The sequence below is a fragment of the Coptis chinensis genome, chromosome 2 (genome assembly GCF_015680905.1).
Source record: "Coptis chinensis isolate HL-2020 chromosome 2, ASM1568090v1, whole genome shotgun sequence".
NCBI lineage: Eukaryota > Viridiplantae > Streptophyta > Magnoliopsida > Ranunculales > Ranunculaceae > Coptis > Coptis chinensis.
In genome coordinates, this window is record NC_141457.1 from 6,292,992 (window position 1) to 6,317,952 (window position 24,961).

Genomic DNA, 24,961 nt, shown 5'->3' on the forward strand with positions numbered 1-24,961 from the left:
AAGCATGAAGATATAAGGTGGCTAGATGTTGTTGAGTGGATTCATAAGTTGACCATTTATGTCATCAACCAAGGCAACATGTACGTCAACTATGACCTTGCTCGTAAACTGGCCTTCTACAACCTGGGTTTACAAGGAACCAGGAAGGCATTTGAAAAGCTTGAGAAATTATTGGGGCGACTTCCTTTTCTGAGGCCTTGTGACTATTATGCTGAGATCGTTAAGACAGACACTCAAATGGAGAAGGTTAAAACCCGTTTGTTAGTGGAGAAGAAAAATATAGAGAAAGCTAAGGAGAGGAGGAAAGCTAGAGAGGCTAAGAAGATATCCGTACAGTTAGTCACACATCTAAGTTGTCATTGCTCATGTTCTCTTGGCTCTTGCTCAAGTTACAGATAACAAACTTTGGAATTTCCTATGTGGGATTTAGTGGAGAATTTGGAAGTTTTCACAAATGTATTAGTTGCACGTCTCACAGAAGACCAAATTGTGCTTACAGAACTCACTCAATTTTGGTCTTAGAGGTTCCAGCCTCCAAAACCTCATGAGTACCACAACATAATAAAACATCAATCAAACAATTTTTGTTAATCATCAGCATATTAATAACTTATTGGCTACCAAAGAGTTGAGAAACGAAACAACACTCCAATGAATAAAGAAAAACCCCAGCAGTATGATTGTGCAATTTGCTGAAAAGTATTAACTCACAAACAACAAAAGTATGATTCTTACAATTCAACGGGTATCCAATAATTCATTAGCAAAAATTCTGTTTAGCAATACTAGTCTTTGTCCACTTCTGCACAAAAGCAATTCAGTAGTGCAACATGGTTCTGTACCTTCTCAAATATCAAATCAACAGATCGATTTGTTGACAACATATTCACATTAGAATGAGTTGGAGTAGGATCAGGTCCAGACCAAACACCTGAATATTAAACAAAAAAACCCATATCAGAACAACATTCCGTGAAGTAATATTTTCACCCTTAACTCTAGAATAGAAATTCCGCGCACGTAGAAATTGCTAAAACCATTACAAAAATCATAGGCTATGCCATTAGGAACAAAACATAATTGCACGCTAAACGGCACGAGGCCTGCAATTACATGTTTTTCATGCCAAAAACATACAAGAACCTGCAAATGAGCATCCAACAGTCCAACACTGATGGTGTTTACTCGTTTTTATATAAGATACAAGCCTAAGCCTAACTATGAATTTGTTCCAACCTTTAGAGCACTATTGAGCATCCAACAGTCCAACACTGGTGGTGTTTACTCGTTATGTCGGCATGTGCTGTGTGGCTCTGTTTTCCTGCAAAATCGTGTTCTATAGTCTTAATAGAGCATTATTCTTAGGTACTAAAAACGTGTTCGTATGCCTTATGGAAAAGACCACACCATGGTAGAACGCAGTCCAAAATTTGATTAAAAAGAGTGCTCTATTACAATTGACCACAGTTTAAAAACGTGTTCTATCGACCTTTATGTGTAGTAGTGCAGGTTGCTGGTACTATCTGACCTCAGTCATTTCTGTATTTGCGCAGGAACCCAATTATGAGGATCCTCATAATCATAATGCAGCTGCAGTCTTGAGGGACAACCCAAATGTTAGAAGGGCAATGAGTGGTGAATATGTAGGATAGACACGCTTCACCCGGTGCACGTGTTTAGCAGCAGTCAGTTCCCATTTTCCTGTGTTTCAAGGTCTAAATGCTGGGAAAATGGTTAAAGGTCAACTTTTGGGTTTCTTTCTGCATTCAGGACCCTGTGAATTTCTTCAGAAAAATTTATGGGAGAAAGCGGTGTCTGTATACTGGTGTAACTTCAAACTTATTTGTGATGTTGGTTGGAAAGACTGTTCTTATGTCAAACAAGGATCCGTTCAGAGAATGACTTATGTTATTGCATCATATCAATATTTTAGTCCATTCTCATACAGCAGGATCAGAACTATTTGCTGCATTTTGAAATTGTACTTTTTTTAGCCTATAAGTCGATCTAAAATCCCATTTTCCGAGTCATGGAACAAAGTGGGTGACAAATTCACAATGACCATAAAATTCAGCTTTGGTGTGCATGCTGTACAACGTTATAGCAGCACATTCCAGCAGAAATACTTTGTAAAAACCTGATTTTATGTTTTGTCTCGTACTGGGAGGAAGTATAAATAGCAGCACGGAAGGGAGGCAATATTGAATTTCTGACGATGAAATAGTCTCTGAGGTTTATGCGTGACACAATTTAGGAGAACTGCAATTAATGCTACAAGATAATTGTGCATTAGGACACAATATTCTTGCATAGTTGGAAAACAAACCTTGTTTTAGTATCGCTCCTTTCGCACATTCACTTCCACTTCCAGGGTGGCTCATGGATACTTGGTGTTGACATCACGCAAAAAGGTCTGCCAGGAACTTTGCTCTAACCAAAGCAATTGGTGAATGAGTACATAGCCATACGACTTATCATTCCCTACAAGCTAGTTGCGTCCTAGCACCTAGTGAATAAAACAATCGAGAACTTGCATCTAGCAATAGGCGAACAAGCAAATAAGCTAGGATGCATATCATCCATCGCAACTAAAGACACAAAATGTGTAACCATAGCTCTAATATAAGACTTTTGCCCTGATCCCGAGCAACCAAGGACCTAACATAAATTCTTTTGATCGCATAATATAAAGATGACAGTATCTTTAATCAACAACTAGGATGCTAGTCATTAAGTCAGTTTATTATATTTCAATTTACAGCTCCACCTCACAAGTCACAAGTTACAAAAACTAAAAAAAATTCCATCGGTGGTTTGCTAAACACGTACCTTTACAACAATTACCCCGAGAGAAGGTAAAGCAAACTCTTAAGCAGAAAAAGAAAAAGAAGAAAAGAAACTTGAACATAAAATTCTGCCATTAACAACTCGTCTACAAAATAGGCTTTTCCAGTGGAAAGAAAGAATCACCTTGTATCATAAATCGTCTTGAAGTTTTTAGCTATACTAGTTGCAGTCAATTTCACCGTTAGGTACTTGCATCCCTATCAGAAAGACAAAGTCTCTGGCTAACATACATTACAGAACATACAGATCTTCTTTGGATAATAGTCATGTTGGTTAGACGAGGGAGCAATGCAGAAAGACCGAGCTCTAGATTTAACTAAGACTTCTCCGCCATCTCTTGCTCTTTCAAACTTGCCAGTCGAGCACTCTCTCGGTCTCGTTTAAATGTAAGATACAATGGGCTATAGAACAGGCTGCACAAGCCAAATGGCAGGGCCATCACAGAGAAAAGACCTCTTGAAAGTGCAAAAGCCTCCTGTTTGGACCCAAACAGTGGATTCACAGACTTCGGATCATAGCCATAAATCTTCTCTGAAAGAATCCCAACTATGGGGGCTGCAAATGATGAGAAGGATCCTTCGAAGGCACGATCAAATGCATATATCATCGTCCGATGCTTAGTAGGAACCACCTCAGCGAAGATTGGATTATTTGCACATGTGGCACACCAACTAATCATAAGTCCCATGAAGAAGAGGGTTATGGCAAAGGTGAACCAGCTATTTATTGTCTGTGGAATAACAATCAGAAGGAACCATGAAAATGGTATGCCCATGAAGGCACTAAACTGAGCACACATGATGCGACCTGAGTGTGGATAAATGCGAGACATCTTATCTGCTATTACTCCACCAAGAAAAGATCCCATAGCACATCCAATTGCGAACAAGCTGAGGAGGCCAGCCGCATTGTTATTGTTAAAACCTGCAATTGGTAAAAAGTAGTATTTTATCAGGTTGGATTAACAGTACAGACTATTGTAGACAGAAGAAGTCACATGATGATATTTCAGCAAAAATCCTACACACCATACTATTAATTAATCCCTGTTATTCCTCAAAAGATCAATGGCACCAAACAGTTCTTGCATGTAGTTTTTTCATTTTTATTTTTTATTTATTTTATTTAAAAAAAAAACAAGAGGCAACCTTAAACGAGTATAGAAGGACTCCAAATAGAATATTAAAGGTAACATATTTTGTTTAACACGTGTAAATGTTAAAGAAATTGATAAAAAGAAAGAAATTGGATAAATCTTAATTCAATATCACCTATTTAATTTCTGATAAATCTACAGTTTCAACATTGCATACTATAAAGTTAGACAAATTGTAACAGAGTTCGGTTGAGAATGTTGTTTCCTGTAAAGGTAATATCCCTTATAGTGGGTTTTCCATGCAAGTAACTTTTTTTTTTCCTACTGCAGTTGACAAAACAAAGAAAACATGTCCAGTATTTCTGTGGAAACCGATATAAACATTTTCCTAGTGTATGGAAAACCAACAAAAGCCTACCTACCTCAGCTCATTTCCTCCCCCTCGAAACAATGTGTGACTCTATATGGGTGGAAAAGATATGCTCACTGGTTTCCATAAACCAAACAGAACCTACTTATTTGAATTTACATATATGCTCACCAATTAGTTCGAACCACATTGTAAAGAACACCATGGCAGTCCATGGTAGTGACCCAACAATGCCTTGCAAGACAATAATCTGAAAGGTTTGCACTCTTATTACAGCTTTCATGGCTATCCAGGAATCCATCCAAACGGATGGTGAACCAGCATGTTCCTTCTCTAGAAACTCATCTCTGCAAGCGGAAGAAAAAGATAAATATCTACATACTAGGAAGGAGAAAAAAAACAAACGTTGCAGCCCAAGATGATAATATTGGTAAACTGGTCATAGTCAATCTGTTTCATTTATTTGGGAAGTCAAAAAATTGGGAAACAACCTACTGCATCAAGATATAGACAACTACTAGACCAAGAGACTTGGTAGGTCATAAAAACAATAAAAAGTAAATTGGTACCTCTCAAAGCTCTCATTTACTGCACGATTAGCATGTAGACTTCTCGGGTCAACAACAAACAGGAAGACAAGAAGCCCAATCAGGGAACTTAATAATGCCATCAAAATAAAGGCACAGCGCCATCCAGGTATTCCCCAATACTCCTGACCTGCCATAATTGTAGCCAGAACAGATCCTCCAATTCCACCAACAGAACCAACAAGGTTTAACATCCCAAATCCTGCCCCTCGTGCACCATCCAAATAGCTATCAGCTATGAAGGACTGCAGTGCTGGTATCACGATGGCCAGCCCAAAACCGTTTATGGCTCTCCAGAACATAACTTGCATGAAATGATGACTTGCGCCCACTGCGGCTGTTGATATGGCCCAGCACATAGTGCCCATTGCAAGAACTGTAGGGCGATCATAGTGAAGAACTAGTATCCCCGCCAAGGGTGATGAAAGTGCCTGAACAAAGTTTCTTGTGAACGTGAGATATCCCAAATCAGTAGGCCCAGCATTGAAAGCTTCACTGACTTCTTTGTAAACAGCCGGAAGGAGATTCTCATCAGAACGTTCCATTATAGCAGCCATGTTGATGAGTATGAGAGACAGAGAAATCCCAAAGATTTTCCTTGTTCTGTGAGTTAGAATGACAATAGAATCATATTCAAGCAGACAGTTATTGGACAAACAAGAAAAATGCTCTTCTTGGATGATAAAATGAGAATTGAGAAAAGGCACAAATTCCATGTCAACATTCTCATGAGAATCATTTAGTCTGTAAGTGCCAGTTTGATGGGTAAAACTAAGAGATGGTCACTAGAAATCCTTTAGTGCCCATAGTTTTTCTTAACTTCCAGAATTAAACTAAAAATCCCCAGAACTTGTGATTGAGCGCCTCATCAGTATCAGTTTTTGGTCTAAATTAGATATATTAGTGCCAATATTATAATTCGTCAATTTGCCAATTTCTCCATAAGCTCAAACTTATGTACAGTAGAGGGGCAAATTCTACAACTATGAGAGGAGGCTCGGGGAGAGAACAAGGTGAGACATACCTAGAAATTGGGGTGGAATAATCTCAAACATTATTAGTTGTCGTCGTACACAGTTACATGTACTTTGCATTTCTTTATGTACCTTGTCATTTTCACGGCTTCCAACTATGCCCAGATCGAAAATTAATTAACCATTCGAGCAACGGTACATACCCCTCTTTTTAGGCTGAGTCCTATCCCCTTAAAAATAGAGTTAAAGTCAACAAATTTTACTCTCTATCATTAATTTCCTCAATCACGTACATATTAGGCTCGGGGAGAGAACAAGGGAGCCATTGGACTCAGCCTTATAGGTGTTCAACACCTTATCCCTTAGCTTCGTGACATAAATCGAAACCAAGAATTCAATCACGTCGAAAAAACCTACCAACAAATATCACTATATATATTTTGGTTTTAAAGTACAGTGCACTGACATAGACATGGTATAGTTATTCAGAGAATACATGAACATGCCACTAAGCAAAAGTTCCTGAAGAGAATATTAAATATTTAAATCTATGATTGGATTAATATTTGGAAGCAATATATAAATACTCACTTCATATTTGCAAGACTTTTTGAACTTTGATTAACCGTAGGAGTTCTACGAAGGTTCATGAACAGGTAAACAGATCATTCACTATCAAGTACAAGGTGGTGGATCGAGAGATGTTGAAGTAGTGATGAGTGGATAAGAACTAGGAAGAAGATGAAGGGGGACACATATGGAAGTTATTATGGCAAAGCAAAGAAAGAAAGAAGATGCATCAAACAAAGATAGAATCAACAATAGCGAAATGAAAGTTGAATATTCAAGTCACTCCTCCACTTAATTTTTTTTTTTTTTTTTTTTTTTTTTTTTAATGTTTAGAAAGAAGAGACTAAGAGAGAGGAAAAACAAAGAGTTGGGGTGTTCAAACGTGGGCGCCAGTTGATGACGTGGACGCTTTGGAGTTAGAGCTAGATCCGAATCCTCTGCTCTCACGAACACACTCTTTACTTTTTCTGTTGGCAGTTTGCTTCCGAAGTTTACTTGTGTAGTTTGGTTCCGAAGGGAATGGGGGAATTTGTCAAAATATCGAAAGTAAACTCGTTTCCTTATTATTTTCCTTATGGCTGTTAGTTGTTTACACCAAGGTTCAAAATATCGATATCGATGAATATATCGGTGTACCCAAAAACCGATATATATCGGATATATCTATTTTTTTGGTGATCAGTTCAAACTATTTAAAATATCGGAAATATAATATCGGAAATATCGAAAATATATCGGAAATATATTGGAAATATCGGATTTATATTAAAAAATGGTCAAAAAGTCAAACGATATATATCGTAAATATCGGATATATTGATTATATCGGCGATATAAACTTTTATATTAGAAATTTCGATATATATCGAAAAAAAAGAATACTATATTCGGTGGATATATATCGAAAATATCGATATCGGTGTACCAAAATACCGATATATATCGGTGATATATCGGATATATCGTCGATATTTTGGTCCATGGTTTACACTCCCAATCTATATCTATGGAACTTATCCATCATGCACATATGATGCCCAGAGCAGAGGTGATTTAAGGTGAACATGTAGACTTGTGCTAGTCGACTGACCTAAGCTGTCAATTGAAAGTCTAGGTACTACTAATTGACCTTGTTATGTCGCGGGCCCATTCTGAGTTTTTAATGCCCTGTGCAAACGGCGAAATGTGGCATTTTTCCTGTTTTCCTTCAACCCAAAATAGATCATCGAAATATTTATCTTATCGCATTTTTAGGTGCAAAATTATCAATGAAACTTTCAAAGTTAATGTTCTTTAAAAATTCATTTTCAATAGATATTAAGTTATTAATGCTAGCCCATTTAATTTGTAATGCCTACAATTAATATATATATATATATATATATATATATATATATATATATATATATATATAGTATAGATACGGGCTGACTACATCGACATACTATTCTAAATTTCTAACATACTATCTTGACATACCCAACCGACCCTCAGATCAAACAAAATCTAATGGCTAAATCTACTTCTAGAAAACCAAGCAAATAAAAGAAAATGGGCCACAAATAATGGGGGCAAAAATATCATTTTCTTTTAGAAAAAAAATAGAAAAACCTTTTCATCTTCTTCATTCACGTTACGTTTTTCACAAAAACCAATGGGTCTTCTTTTTCAAAACTTACAACGGTTCATTGACACTCTAGTTGACTTAGAAGCATATTTATCATTATCATAACCACTGCTTTTTCCCATTGCCCTCCGCTTTTAGGTAATTCACTGGAAAAGATGTCAGAGTTTCTTAGCCAGGTGAATGGGTCATGGACTCGTGTGTGACAACTGAGAGAAAATTCTTTTGGTCTTGTTATTCCACGTTATGGGTTGGGTGAGTGGCCCGGCCGAGCACCCATATGTAATTCCAAACTTAAGTTTAAACACACAAAACTAGTCCAACCCTGAATATCACAATATTTGCTTTGTAAAAACTTTGATACTGGAGCTCAGAAGATGGAATTCGTGATAGGAAAGCAGCTCTGAAGTTCCTACCATCATATAATACACTTCAAGTCTTCAATGATACTTGTCGCCCTAGCAATTTCAAACTTTGTTTCTAATAGAATGTTTTGTTTTTAATACAAAACGTAACCATACGTTGGATCTATGGGCAGTAGGCAGGACGGTGATTAAACAATGCCGATATGCATATCGTATTTTGATATTTTCAACTAAAAGCAAGAGAGCCAATACCAGATATTCAAGTAGCTAGAACAGTAATAAGATATTAAGATCTAACATTGAAATAGCCATTAGGCAAATCTGTCTTTACAAAAACCAACATATAGTCTGGTCGCAACCCCACATTAGCTCCGAGTATCTGGTTTCATTTTTAACGTATATCGCCCTAAAAGAATCAACAAAATGTGTGGGCACTGTAAGAAATGAAAAAAGTGATATCGCAAAGACAACATACTACTGCACTTATACAAAATATCAAAGGATCCTCATAGAGACCATAGACTGATCATGATAATGATAAATATGCTTCTAAGTCAACTAGGGTGTCAATGAACCGTTGTAAGTTTTGAAGAAGAAGACTAAGGGTGGAATTCGAGCTAAACAAGCCGAGCTTTACCATGCTCAAGCTCGGCTCGCTAATTACATGAGCTTTAAATTGAGCTCAAGCTCGGCTCATATATAAACTTGGCGAGCTCGAAATGAGCTTAACGAGCCAAGCCCAAGCCGAAGCTCGAGCCCCTCGGTTATTTTACACTATAAATATGCTATTTGAACTAAACGAGCCGAGCTTCATCAAGCTCATTTGTTACACGAGCTTTTATTTGAGCTCGAGCTCGGCTCATATAGTAAACGAGCGAGCTCGAACTGAGCTTAAACGAGCCAAGCCCAAGCCGAGCTCCGAGCCCTCGGCTCAAATTCCACCCTTAAAGAAGACCCATTGGTTTTTGTGAAAAAGCAACGTGAATGAAGAAGAAGAAAGGGGTTTTCTTCTTTTTTTCTAAAAGAAAATGACATTTTTACCCCCATTATTTGTGGCCCATTTTCTTTTATTTGCTTGGTTTTCTAGAAGTAGATATGGCCATTAAATTTTGTTTGATCTGAGGGTCGGCTGGGTATGTCAAGATAGTATGTTAGAATAGTATGTCGATGTAGCCGGCCCGATATATATATAAACTAAATTAGATTAGATTGCTTTGGAATTAAATTGAGTTATTGAAATAAGAAAGGGAAAATTTATTTCAATCTTTAATAAGAAGAATCAAAAGTTAGGTGAATAAGTAATTGAGATTGATCCAAGTGAAAACTAATACAATAAAAAAAAATATTGAAAACGAAAGGATACTAGGTGAATTAGGGTTTTTTTTTTTTTTTTAAGTGAAAATTTTATTGATAACTGATAAGGATTTTTACAAATAATTAGGACAAGCATGCAACAAGCTGCGCTGCAAGTCCTTTCGGAATAGCAAATCATATTCTTCTAAAAACAAACTCGTTAGAACCAGCTGTCATAACGTTACTGTCCATAACCTTCTGAAGTCTCTTGAGAAGCTCAACCGACTGTTGTTCCAAGAAACCGAAAGTGTCAAAACTAAACGGAATGAAACAATGCTGGTTAGCCGTGCAAGCTTCCTCATGCTTCTCTATCTTCCTTGCCGCTGCTCTCTTAGCTGCTTCTCCCACCTCAAAGACTCCATTTCCAAGCCCTACCAATGGAGAGGCTCCAGTTACATCAACACACGCATGTCTCCCCTCAGACCAACTGTAGATCAATACATCCGTAGGCCGAAGTGTAGATCTTCTCTCATTCGGATCAGTGAGAAAATTAACGGGAGCCTCCTTTTTCATTGTACCCCAGCCCTCCAGACTGCATCACATAAAATATCTCTGACATGATCATGTCGGTATTTGAAACTTGAAAAATGTCTATAATGTGCTGCATAGTCCCCGAAAGCATCTAGTCTACTCTTTTTGCAAACAGTGCATAGACCACCATCAGAGAACAAAAGAATCATGAGATGGTACCGGAGAATAGAACGATACTCCACCAGCGACATACGCTGTCCAAGTCCCTCCATCGGAATAGCAAATAGAAAATTCTTTGCGTGTTTGGACTGCAAGCATCCAATGACTGCTTTCTGACGAGCAGATAACACAAACTCCCTCTCAAGCAATTAATTGGAATGATTTTTTTTTAAAAAAAACTATTAATTAGGAAGAGAGAGAGATATATATCTAGTCGTTGAGAGAATCTATTATATCTATTATTCTTTTTTTTACTAAAAAAATTAATGAGGAAAGAGAATATTTTGTCTTTAATATTATTTTTCGATTTTTTGGGTTTTTGGTCACTTTGGGCTTTTGTTTTGCCAAATAGGCCCTTCGGTAAAACTAATTTTTGGGGCCTTGTATATTGGGGGCATGTGCAGTCACCCACATGGTACCTACTGAGGGTCAGGCCTAGTTATGTCTACAATATATATATATATATATATAATTGCAAACTTTAGACATCCAAAATGAGATATAATCTCAACAATGTAATGCTTGACGAGGATAACTGACAAATCTATGAATCAATTTTTTTTAAAAAAAAAAAAAAATAGTGTTGGCACAATCTGATAAAAGAAAAAAAAACAAAGTAGCCTAATATCCAAAATTCAAAACCATGGTAAAAGAAGTACAATTCTTCTTTGAGAATAGTAACTTAAGAACAAAAGATAACCTCAAGAAAATGATTCACATAATAATAAGTCTTTTTTCCTTCGATAATAAGAACTATATATATCAGAATAATTGATCGATAAGGGAAATTAGTTAAGATCTAACGAATCGTTTGTTTATTGTTTTTTTTAATCAACATTATATGTATATATTTCGGCAATAACCTGCTTCAACACAACGAGAGCAAATGATAAAGAACGCACTAAGAAACAGAGAAATTTGATGTTGGGGGAGATGAAATTGAACCAAGATAATGGCTGCCTACGTACCCAAGATCTATTCTCTAGGGATCAAGTTTCAACATAGTTCACATTATGAGAAAAAATAGTTTTTATATGAATGAAGAGATTGAGTCCTACGAGAACTGTGTTTGTTTGTGTCAAAAGAATTGTTATCTCTTTGAACTTCTATCCTTATCTTCCGCAATAATGAACCTGGACATATTCATCAATAGACCAGTAATTGGATGGGCTAGGGTTAAGCACGTGGGCTTAACTGCTGGACTAGGCATAGTATTGGGTTGGATTCGTGGGCTTAATGCGGCACAAAGTGGGGGTCTATACACCGCTCTCTCTTTGGTGGATGGGAAAAACCCATGTGACAAAGAAGTTAATATAGAAAAAAGAATGGAAGAACATCAATTTAAAATAAAAAAATAAAATAGAATAAATGTTACCAAGTATTGGCGTACGTGATCTCATTATTAAAGACGACACTGGGCGGTGACAGGAGGCAAAAATTATGAGCGACAAATGACGGATATAATTAGCAAAAATTATTGGTAGAAAGAATTATTGAAAATTATTGGTGGAAATTATTAGTGGAAATAATTAGCGGAAGTAATTAGCGAAAATTATTAACGAAAGTTAGTGGCGGAAGGGCGGAAGTTATTGGCGGAAATAATTTGTGAAAATTATTGGCTGAAGTTAGTAGCGAAAATTATTGGCGGAAGGGCGGAAATAATTAGTGAAAATTATTGGCGAAAGGGCGGAAGTTAGTGGCGGAATGGCGGAAGTTAGTAGCGAAAATTATTTGCGAAAATTATTAGCGGAAGTTAGTGGCGAAAATTATTGGCGGAAGTTATTGGCAGAATTAATTGGCGAAAGGGCGGAAGTTAGTGGCGGAAATTATTGGCGAAATTGCGGAAGTTTATTGGTGGAAATAATTGGCGGAAGTTATTAGTGAAAATAGTTGGCGGAAATAATTAGTGAAACTTTGTATATGGATACTGTTAAAAGTTGCTCCGAAAGGTGTGCCTTTTCTAGAGGGAAAGTAATAGAACAATGATTGTGTAATAAAAGTAGGAAAAATAATACCAACCTTTACTGGAAATGCAACATCACTTCTTGTTTTTGATCTTGTGTTATTCGCTGCATGTTGATAGGTAATATTGATAGAAAAATATGATGGCGATATAATGGAGGAATACAGACACCCCCAATATAAAATCAGTGTAAGAAAGTGTAAGTCTCACCCCCATTGTTGTCATTGAAAAAACTAAGGCAAAGGGGCCATGGTGGTCCTTAATGACCTTAGCTATTTTGGTGTAACAACACATGTACCAAACGTGAGGCAAGGTCTGGAATTTTCCGCAGGTGCAAGGTTGTCATTCTTGCACTTGGGCCAAACACAACGTCGTTGCCTTAGTAGTGGCATTAACATGGATATTAAAATTTGAGAGTATTCCAATAACCGTACCGAGCAAGAATAACCATCTTATTGACTCGGATTTCCTTCAAGCAGGCATGAATGCGACATACTTGGACCTAAGAAGGCATAATATGGATGACCTCTTTGGAATTAATGCTAATGAATGACAATATTGTTGAAAGGAAGAGTACAAAATAATAGGGTAATGTAATAAAGGACAACCAAACATATAAGAACGGAAATTGAATGTCTTTATTGATGGATAAAATGTAAAAATGTAAAAAAAAACTTTGTAACTGTACAGTAAAAATGTCGTTTACCCAATTCCCCTTGTGATATGACACAACTCTTCATGCCCATGACCATTATTTATGGAAGTTATATCAAAGGGACTTCGTGTTAAGCGGGGTGAAATCCATTTTATCCAGAAGATTTAAACAGACAAATAACGCCCTCGGTAGAGCCTATGTGGAGGATGACACCTGCCATTATCTCTTAAAAGGGTTGGAGATTTTAGGCGGTACACACGTTCGGGTCCAACTGGAGATTGTCTTTTTCTTTGAGTGTAACCAGCCTATCTAGGCTAGTAGCTTGTCTGGGTTCGTGGTCTTCCCTCTAGTTGCTTCTGTGACACCTTCCTTCCCTATCGGATCAAACCTGTCTAGGATGGCGATTTTCCTCAGGTAAAAAAGGTCGGCCTTCCCTATCAGGTCGGTCTCATTTGGGATATTGGTCTTCCTTATATTTTCTTCCATGACGACTTCTTTCCCTGTCTGGTCAGACCTGTCTGGGATGGTAATTTTTCTCAAATCTGTGAGGTCGACCTTCCCTGTCAGGTTGGTCCGGTCTGGGATGACGGTCTTCCTTGTACTTTCTTTCGTGACGCCTTCTTTCCCTATTTGGTCAGACCTGTCGAGGATGGTGATTTTCCTCAAATCTGCGAGGTCGGCCTTCCCTGTCAGGTTGGTCAGGTCTAGGATGATAGTCTTCTTTATAGTTTTTTCTGCAATGCTATTTTTTTTTTGTTAGGTCGGACCTGTCTGGGATGGCGATTTTCCTCAAATCAGCGAGGTCGACCTTCCTTGTTAGGTCAGACCTGTCTAGGATGCCGGTCTTCCCTGTCAGATCAAACCTATCTGGGATGACGTTTTTTCATAACTTATCAAGTACCCTTCCTTGACCGTCAAATTTTAAATTCTGACATCCCTTGACTCTCTATCATTAAGTTCTTTTGCAATCAACTATTTCAACTGTTGTTCCGTCAGAGTTAAAGTATTTGCTCGAACAGCTAGACACCCTCGGTCGTGCCCATGTGGAGAAGAATACCTTCCATTGTCTCTTATTGGAGTTAGAGATCTTTTGCGGTATGCACAATTAGGTCCGACTAGTGATTGTCTTTCTCTATTCCTGTAACCAGCCTGTCTAGGCCAGTAGTCACCCTTGGTAGGGTGGTCGATATAATTATACCGCTCCTCCATGTTTTGTTGCTCTTGTCTGCGATGCCCACCTTCCCAGTCATGTCGGGCATATCTCGGATGGTATTCTTCCCTTAAATTGCTTCTTAGAGGTAAATCTTCCCTTTGAGATCAGACATGTCTTGGGTAGTAGTTATCCCTGCCAATCCGATTCTCCCCATAAATTTGGGTAATAGGGTCATTACTCTTAGAGTGTGCATTGTTGATTGTGCTTGAGAAGTAGCACATTGCTGAGGACTACAAGTGGATCTTCAAGACAGTCCCATACACTGGAATGTAGTTGAATTGACAACATCATCCACCGGCCTTTGTCTCTTTGCCAGCTTCCTTTTCAAGTTCCTATTCAAAATTTTGACTCGTTATAACTCACGCTCAACCGTATTAGGGGTGTATTGGCTGTTACCATCACCTGTTCCGTTAGTTGGTGTGAGAGTAATGTCCACGTCCATATCCGTGTCAACTGAAGGATCAACATAGATGGATGGAGGACCACGTAGAGGATTACCTACTTGTAGGTTTTCTTATTGCAAGACTGTAAGGGGTGGTGGCGGCGACACTTGTACTATCGTTTGCGGCGGCAGAGGCAGAGGTGGTGGCGGTAGCAGCGGTGTTACAGTTGGATGTTAAAAATTAATCCTACCACTAAGAGCAACTCGATTGTTTAACGGTTTTTGCATTGGCCGAGTTGAATTTCGAGGGTTATGATTCCTATTGGCAGGAGGAATATGTTGATAGTTCGGTCTGCTTCTTGTGCTTACCATCTTGATTGCTTTACGTGATAATGGATTCTAAAAAAACCCACAGACGGTGCCAATTATGTTTCGGCAGTAACCTGCTTCAACACAACGAGAGCAAATGATAAAGAATGCACTAATAAACAGAGGAAATTGATGTTGGGAGAGATGAAACTGAACCAAGATAATGGTTGCCTACGTACCCAAGATCTACTCTCTAGGGATCAAGTTTCAACGTAGTTCTTTGTTGTGAGAGAGAATGTTTTTTATGAATTGGTAGAGATTAAGTCCTAAGAGTATTGTGTTTGTTTGTCAAAAGAATTGTTATCTCTTTGAACTTTTATCTTTATATTTCTACAATAATGAACCTGGACATATTCTTAAATAGACCAGTTATTGGGTGTATAGCTAGGATTAATCCCTTGAGCTTAATTGATTTGGGCTGGATCCATGGGCTTAATGAGCCACAAAGTAAGGGTCTATATAGTACATATAGATAGAAACTATTTACATGTTCAGGGTTACAAATTTCTTTCTTTTTCTAGTATGCAATGTCCATTAGACAAGGCAGAGGCATTTCTAGCCATTCCACATCACTACCTATAGTTTTTCCAAAATAAGCAATCTGGTGTGTTTTTTTTGATAATCATCATCATCATATATATATATATATATATATATATATATATATATATATATATATATATATTACATAGGATCTCTCCTTTTCAAGAGTGTCCATAAGTCAAGGTGGAGGTGTTACTAACCATTCCACAAAGTTAGGGAGAGAAGGTAAAAAAAAAGCAATCTGGTGTGTGTTTCGACCAAATATGATCAAAACACTAAGTGGTAACGAAAGAGATGAATAACGTAGAAAAATAGTGAGAAAAGTGATAGTTATTGAGTGAATTGATAAACGTAAAAAATAAATAATTCTCCTCACGAATAAATGATGAAATTCAAAAGCAAGTAAAACTAAAACTTTTACGAAGACAGTGTTTATCAAAGATTTCTACTCTCGAATCTATCGAAATAGAATGGAGTAAAAGATTCGTTCCACTCCTAGTTCTTTAGTATTCGATGTTTTCTACGACTATCAATCCTACCAAAGTCAATGAGAGTTTTACGAAGGGAATTATACTACGATGTGAATTCAAATAACAAGATACTAACTATAATGATTCAACTACGAAATGCTACGGAATACTAAGGTTTGAATCTAGATAAAGAATTAGGGGGGATTGAATCCACCTTGAATCCAACTTAATAAACTAGCATAGATTGTTGTAATCCAATTCTTACGTTCTTACGATAAGAATTGGTCGTTCTAATCCCTAATCAATCATGGCAATCTCTACCAAATAATGACTAGCATGTGAGGAAGTCTAACCCATTCTCATGGTGAATCAACAACCTTCTAGAGTGGAATAGACTCTTACAACGATTCTACACTACACAATCAAGTTTTTGTCAAGGTTTCATCAAACCCCTCTAATGGAGGTTTAGCCTTGATTCATAAAACTATCATTTCCATATAATATTGAATAAGACATAATATAAAGATTATAACTTTACTATATCAATCTACTCAAGAATTCAATTCGAAATTAAACAACTAATAAATGAATAACAAACAAGAATCGAAATTAGATCTAAGTAATTTTAAATAACAAAATCGAAATTATCAAGAACTAACTATTTTTATTAATCTAATGAAAGAATAACAATGATTCAATAATCTAAATTAAAACAAGGTATGAAAACTAATTAATTAACTAATTAAAATTCTCAAAACTAGATCTAGAAACTATCTCCAATGGCTCCTTTCTATCTAATCTAATCTATTTCTTAAGAGCTAAGTCTTGTGTGTGTAAATGGAGGAGACCAGATCCACATTTTCGTGCATGGGCTGAGGAGCCATGTAATGGGCCGGAAAATCGAGCCCAAAGTCCAATTTCTTCAGTCCACATAGCCTTTTTCAGCTAACTTTGACTTCAATAGATTTTTTGTCCACTTCTACTTCTCTGATTGGATCAAGGTTTGGACCATTAGAAAGCTGTTTCCGAGTCGATCGTTTTGACATAAGGTATGCCCAATTCCGAGGCCTGAGTCCAAAGATACGGTCTTCGGAAGTTCTGCTAACTTTTATGTGTTGTTTCTGCCCGCGTTGACTTTGACTTTTCTGCTTTTGACCGGGATTTACAAAGGCATTTTCTTCTTGAATCTTGGCCTTTAATCACAGAATTTCTTAGCAACCAACCCTTGCTCCTTTATCTTGCCAAAGTGGCACATTTTTGTACATAATTGACTTCAATGCCTGAAATACATAAAAGCACGTATGAAAACTACAGTTTTATTACTCGCATAAGTGGTCTAAAAGTATTATTGTTAAGGGGTTAAAACTACAGTTTTGGGCTCTTATCATGAATGATGAGAGTGTACCTTTTGGTTGCCTACGTACCCAAATTATCGATGGGATCAAGTCTCAAGAACGTAGTTCTGTATGAAAAATAGTTTGGTATTTATATAGGTAGAGTAGAGACTCCTTGTAGCTCAAGTATTCTTGTAGCTTAAGTAATTGTAATTAAATATAACTCTCAACTGATAATTATCTCTTTGATAAGAAATGAATCTGGACATAAATTAATGTACATTAGTACTCTCAACTAATAATTATCTCTTTGATAAGAAATGAATCTGGACATAAATTAATGTATATTAGTGGCAAACCATGTGGCTAAGGTTCAGCCTTAGATACATGAGTTAATGAACCTATACATTGATCCACGGTATTGCAAATTGGGCTTTAGCCCTGTTGATTAAACGAATAAAATAGAGACCCCTACTAATGGATGTTTGCCATGTAGGTGGGGGTCGAAACACCGCCCCCTCTTTGGCATGCAAACAAAGTTCATATGGCAAATAAGAGAAGAAAAATCAAGGAAAAAAATGGAATAAGAAAAGAGTGAGTGGAATCTAATCACCACCACGTAAACGATCCCACATGCAACTATGTTGTTGTCGAGTGTTATGTTGTGGTGTGACAGATACAACACCATTTTCGAGAACTCATGGATGACCGTACGTTGTAAATAACAGGAATCTCATGCTCACCATGTAAATGATCCCACACGCTACGATGTCGTTGGCGTGTGTTATGTTGTGGTGCGATAGATTTCACATCATCTTCGAGAGGAATGGTTTGTTTTAGACAACGCTTGTAGTAATTATTTTGTTTCCGTACACACTTGAACTATCGAAGAAGTACTTCGCGAGACATTGGACTTACATTATCCACATCAAACGATGGAGAATCGTCAGAGGCAATAACTTCACGCTAAATAATTTGGTGTATCGGTGGAACGGCCGTAGGGTCACGTGCAACATGTTGTTGAAAAGGAGTGGAAAGGATTAGTCTGTTATCGCCAACTTGACTTTGAACATCATGTACGCGATGATCGACAGTAATTGTATCGGGAACTTGAGCTCTTCTAGTATTCGTCATAATTTTTACAGAACGTGATCGAGGGTGTTGAATAGGAACCGCAAATGACGCTAATTATGTTTCGACCAAATATGATCAAAACACTAAGTGGTGACGAAAGAGATAGATAACATAGAAAAGTAGTGAGAAAAGTGATGGTGATTGAGTGAATGATGAGACTGTACCTTTCGGTTGCCTATGTACCCAAATTATCAATGGGATCAAGTCTCAAGAACATAGTTCTGTACGAAAAATAGTTTGGTATTTATATAGGTAGAGTAGAGACTCCTTGTAGCTCAAGTATTCTTGTAGCTTAAGTAATTGTAATTGAATATAACTCTCAACTAATAATTATCTCTTTGATAAGAAACGAATCTAGACATAAATTAATGTACATTAGTGGCAAGCCATGTGGCTAAGGTTCAACCTTAGACACATGAGTTAATGGGCCTTTACATTGATCCATAGTATTGCAAATTGGGCTTTAGCTCTGCCGATTAAACGAATAAAATAGAGACCCCTACTAATGGACATTTGCCACGTAGGTGGGGGTCGAAACAGTGTGCTGCCTTGTTAGCAGTTTTAGGTACCCAGTTGCATGAAACAATCCCAAAAGTGGGACATAATACTTAGTGCATCATCTAATATTAACATAGAGTTCCAGGAGAGACTAGAATGAAGCCGTTTTAGGTAGTTAATAGCGGCTTGAGCATCCATCTCCACTGTAGGGGGGATTTCCCATCATTGAACAGATGATACGTGTATGGGAAATAACCTAAGACTATAGATGTCCAGAATGAGACGAGGACCATCAGATCAGTCTGTGAATAAGTGATCTCGTGCTCAGCACGAGTGTTTAGTAGACATCTGCCAAGCACATGACCGACCGCCTTCAAGCATAACAGTTACCTAGTCATTAGGAACTGATATAGACAGTTCCTGAACAGAAGGAAACTGAAGATGGCGATCTTTGATGATAAGAAAAGAATCGTGATAACATATCTTAGGAGTTTCCTTCTGAGATATAATATTCCCATACATGATGGGACATTATTATCAACAAGGAAACTTACCTCTCGTAAGATATGGTCTAGATTTAGACTTCCATAAAAAGAGGAATTCTAATAGGAAGGCAGAGTCCAAAGATGGAAGGGAACTCACAAGCGGTGGGGACAGCCCTAACCCTAGGACTCTCGTAGCTATTCCTATATAAACTAAAAGGATTCGCTCTTAGGAACTACGCAAGATAGGGTTTGATTCTTCATAATAAACAAAGAGATACGTAGGCAGCCGTCAGACGGTTCAACCCTGAACTCATAATCATCTCATCCCTTCTCTATTCATTTAAAGGTTCCAAGATCACACGACACAAAGGAAGATCAGGGAAAACTCAAAAAATCCCCTACATCTAGTGGCGCCGTTTGTGGGGACGAAAACAGGTAAATATTCATTTCAGACGATTGATTTAGCCTAAAAACTCTTATATACTGTTGTGATGGCAGGAGCAAAGAAAACAAAGGGTGGTGCTACCACATGCAGCGTCGCTGTGAGAGAAGAAGAGCATGAGACACCTGAAGGAGGGGACAACGCTGGTCACCACGACGCGAACAACCCCCTCCAGAGACCCATGACTAGCACTGACACACCAGCAATTCCCAATGCAGGCCCCAGGAATAATGCTTAAGAAGAGCGTCAAAATGGTGAGAATGCTGTCCTCACCAACCCAGAGTCTATTCAGGCAAGCCAGGCAGTACAGGCTCTGGAACAGCAAAGGAGCAATCTTGAACGAGAAGTATAACTGCTAAGGCATTTGTATCAATCTGACACAGGGAAGGAGCCGCTCATCGATCTCGATGATGACGACCTTCCAGAAGGTGGTCGTGCAAAGACCCCAAGGCGTGGGGGTCCAGCTCAACGCAAAATATCTGGGTTGGAATGCAGCAACTCAGATGAGGACTCGGATACAATATTCAAACCAGAGTTAACCGATCAGGATCGTGATATCGACCCTCGACACAGAAAAAGATATCAGACCAAGAAGCATTCTACCAAATAAGCTGCATGGGAAACTGAGAAGAATGACATGATCCGTTAGATGCATCGGATGACAGGCAAGGAGAGAAAAATACAAGACTTCCTTGCTCAATCCACCATAATGGGGGCAGGCAGATCTCCTTTCGCATCACGGGTGATGAGGAAACCATATCCCCATGGATACAAACAACCGAAGTTCAGTGTCTTTAGTGGCAAGTCAAATCCAGTGGATCACGTATTCAGGTATCGTGCCACTATGGGACAATACGAGAGATACGACCATGTCATGTGTCAAGAATTCAAAGCCTCCTTGTCTGGATCTACACTCTAGTGGTACCATAGATTACCTGAGTGTCAGATTAGGTCCTCAGAAGAATTATTTAGGACATTCATAGATAGGACTCATGCAACAAGCATCAACCTAAATTGATCGATGCACTGTTCAACATCAAGAAAAAGGATAGAGAGGCACTGAGATCCTACATGCAACGGTTCATGGAAATTTCCATCCAAATAGAGTCTTGTGACGAATAGACTGCTATAATAGCTTTTAAACAAGGGTTGGACGAAAACAATGCCTTATTCGGATCTCTCTCTAGGAAACCACCCCGTGATTTAGAAGAACTTCTTGACAGTGTTGAAACTCATGTGGGGTGGGAAGAAGAAGCGAAGAAAACTAGTCGGATAGTTCCTGGAGTTCCTCAAGAAGGGAATGGAAATTCTTCCCCTCAAAAATCAAAGAGAGACCGTAATCGTGGTCACCAAAGGGCCCAATCCCCATCAAAGGGACGAATGCCCAGAGGGCAATACCAAAATGTAGCTAGTAGTGCAGATGGAAAGCAATAGAGGAAGCCACGTGTGGAAGGAACTGAAGAAGTTCTTCCCTCAATGGACATAAACTTCGCCCCTCTGAACAAAATGCTAGACGAGGTTCTGGACTCGATAAAAAATCAGAGTTACCTCAAATGGCTAGCTCAACTTAAGCCAGGTTCCCTGGGTACCAGAGACCAAAGAACCTACTGCAAGTTCCATAAGAGTAAGGGTCACAACACCAGAGCCTGCAGGACCCTAAAAAATGAACTACAAGATCTGATTGAAAGGGGGTATTTGAAACAATTTGTGGCACACGAGCAGGGCAAATCGCGATCTGACTGAGGAGATCGAAGACGTCGATTCGGGACCCCCAGTCTTGGACCGCTCAATGGTCGACTCTAGATAAATATGATTTCTGGTAAAGCAAGTAAACGAAGTGAACAGGTCACTGACAAGGGTGCGCGATATCAAATGCGCATCGCCAAGCAGATGAGGATCATGAACAACAAGCTGACTACATGAGCTCAGGTCAATGCGGTACCCTAGAAAGATCCGCTCATTCTTTTCACTTAAGCCGACTGCTTTAACATCCAAAGCCCACATGAGGATGCGCTGGTTCTCACACTCCCTTTTGGATATTATGATTTGCATCGCATATTAGCAGACCCAGGCAGTTCAGCAGATGTACTCTACTATGATGCATTTAAAAAGTTGAAGATCCTAGATGCAGAGATGGTTGCCACCAGCTCCAACCTGTATGGATTCAGTGGAGACAAAGCTCTCACAATTGGGGAGATCCAGTTACCTATAGCCACTGGTCCGGTAACTCTTATCATAAATTTTGTTGTGGTAAAAGCTAATACACCATATCACATGATTTTAGGCAAGACCTGGCTACATAGACTCCGAGCCGTTCCCAGCACCTATCACCAATGTCTAAAATTCCCACATCATGGGAAAATTGAGACAATCAGAGGAGATCAGGTGGCTGCCAAGACGTGCTATGCTTTAGCAACAAAGAAGTCCCCACTCCCTCTTGAACCAATAGAGGTGGGGCAACCCACCAAATAGCAATTACAGTTGGATCCCCCTCTCCCGGACCTGGTCCCAAGAGAGAGGGAGGATCTCCCCTCACTGGAGCCATTAGAGGAAGTGGATATTAGGGGAGGCATCTCGCTAAACACCACTTTCATCAGTACCATGTTGAGTTCTGGAGAGCGCATGACTCTGATACAGTTCCTCCGAGAACACAAGGACGTGTTTGCTTGGTTGTTTGAAGAAATGCCAGGAATTGATCCCCATGTGGCATGCCACTGACTCAATGTCCGTAGGGATGCAGTAGTAGTCAAGCAGAAACTAAGGAAAATAGATAATGACAGATCCAAAGCTATAAAAGCCGAAGTTGAAAAGCTGAAGGCAGCTAAATTTGTCAGAGAAATCAATTTTCCCACTTGGATTTCTAATATTGTCCCAGTAAGAAAGAAGAATGGGTCATGGAGAATTGTATCGACTTCACAGATCTGAACCGTGCATGTCCGAAGGATAGCTACCCTCTGCCACGAATTGATAAATTGGTGGATGCAACGGCTGGACATGAACTGTTGTCTTTCACAGATGGGTCGTCTGGTTACAACCAGATCCCCTTGCATGAAGAGGACCACAAACATGCCAGTTTCACAACTGAGGATGGCCTATACTGCTATCAGGTCATGCCGTTCGGACTGAAAAATGCAAGGGCTACATACCAGCGATTGGTAAACAAGATGTTTAAAAAATTGATAGGTGACATTGTGGAGGTGTATGTAGATGATCTTTTGATTAAAAGCCTAAGACAAAGAGATCATCTCTCCCACCTGAAGCGTGCATTCGACATTCTCAGGAAGTATCGCATGAAACTCAACCCTACAAAATGTGCTTTCGCTGTCTCATCAGGGAAATTTTTTGGGTATCTAGTTACTAAAAGAGGCATCGAGGCAAACCCATATCAAATTCGGGCACTCCTAGATATGCCCTCACCTAAAAATATGAAAGATGTTCAAAAAGTTACGGGCAGGTTAGCAGCTCTGAATAGGTTCATCTCCAAGAGTTTAGATAAGTGCAAACCTCTCTTTCAGTTACTGCGAAAGAATACCTCATTTGCATCGATGGAAGAATGCCAGAAAGCATTTGATCAACTCAAAATATACCTGGGGGCACCGCCAATCCTTTCCAAGCCAGTTGAGGGAGAAGTCTTGTGTGTTTATCTCTGTTCGTCTGACGATGGTATCAGTTCTATACTAATACGCGTGGATTAAAAGAAGGTTGAAAAGCCTATCTATTTCTTGAGCCGGGCACTTCTTCTAGCAGAAACAAGGTACCCAAAACTCGAAAGAGTCGCTCTAGCACTTGTTTTTGTAGCAGAAAAGCTGCGACTATACTTCCAGTTCCACACTATCGGAGTAATCATAGAGTACCAATTACGGTCAGTTCTAGAAAGACCAAACAGGTCAGGGAGGCTAGCAAAGTGGTCTGTGCAACTGTCATAATATGATATTATTTACGTCCCCAAAATCTCAGAGAAGGGTCAGGCACTAGCAGATTTCTTGGGAGATTTCCCAATGACCTACACAAGGTATGACTCAACTACCCCCAGTTCAGATGATCGCATCTAGCCTGAATCTCCATAAAACCGTCTATATCCCTGGGAGCCAAGCTCCGGGTGGCGGTTGTTTGTGAATGGATCTTCGAATGACAAAGGCATAGGAATTGGAGCAGCGTTATTCACTCTTGACAATATGCGATTGGAGAAATCCATCCGGTTCGGTTGGAATGCTTCCAACAACGAGGCAGAATATGAAGCCACTCTTGCTAGCCTCACAATGGCTCTCGATCTGGGCTTGACACATGCACCTCACAGTTTTTAGTGACTTACAGTTGGTTATTTTTCAAGTTGATGGTGGATACGAGGCCAGGGATGAGCAAATGACAAAATACTTGGAACTGGTAAGGGGCCTTCAGAGTAAGTTTGAAAGCATTCAGTTCTATCAGCTGCCTCGGTCAACCAATAGGCACACAGATGCTTTGGCATATGTTGCCTCAATGTTGGGCAACAGCAAGTCTCGTTCAATCCCTATCGAGTTCCAGGAGAAATCTAGCATTCAAGTCCTAGTTACAACAGTTTGTGTTGTTCCAACCATTACTCCAACTTGGATGGATCCATATAAGTCCTACCTCAAAGAAGGGACACTCCCTGAAGGTAAGAATATAGTGAGGCGTCTGCTTGCAAAGATACAAAGATTCACCCTCGTAAGAGACGATCTGTACAAAAAGTCCTTTCTGGGACCTCATCTCAGATGTCTCTCCTCAGATCTCGCTGAACAGGTTATACGAGAAGTTCATGAAGGAATTTCTGGCAACCATACTGGGGGCAGAACTCTAGCTCTCAAGATCCTAAGGCAAGGATACTTTTGGCCTTATATGCAAAAAGATTCACAAGTTTTTTTCCTCAAGTGCGAAAAGTGTCAACGATTCGCTCCACTTGTCCATACTCCAGCAACAGAACTTCTCTCATTATCCAGCCCATGGCCATTTGCACAATGGAGAACCGACATTTTAGA

General features: G+C 39.0%; 1 protein-coding gene across 1 annotated transcript; it reads right to left on the reverse strand.

Annotated features, from left to right (window-relative positions):
- Window positions 1-2,703: 2,703 nt before the first annotated feature.
- On the reverse strand, window positions 2,704-7,006 carry LOC147514567 (uncharacterized). Its single transcript, XM_086584041.1, has 4 exons — window positions 6,466-7,006; window positions 4,883-5,503; window positions 4,485-4,660; window positions 2,704-3,771 (listed from the first exon to the last, which is right to left on the reverse strand). Exons 1-4 carry the CDS (start codon window positions 6,522-6,524, stop codon window positions 3,164-3,166), a joined length of 1,464 nt encoding a protein of 487 aa, XP_086440167.1. The 5' UTR covers window positions 6,525-7,006; the 3' UTR covers window positions 2,704-3,163.
- Window positions 7,007-24,961: the final 17,955 nt, after the last annotated feature.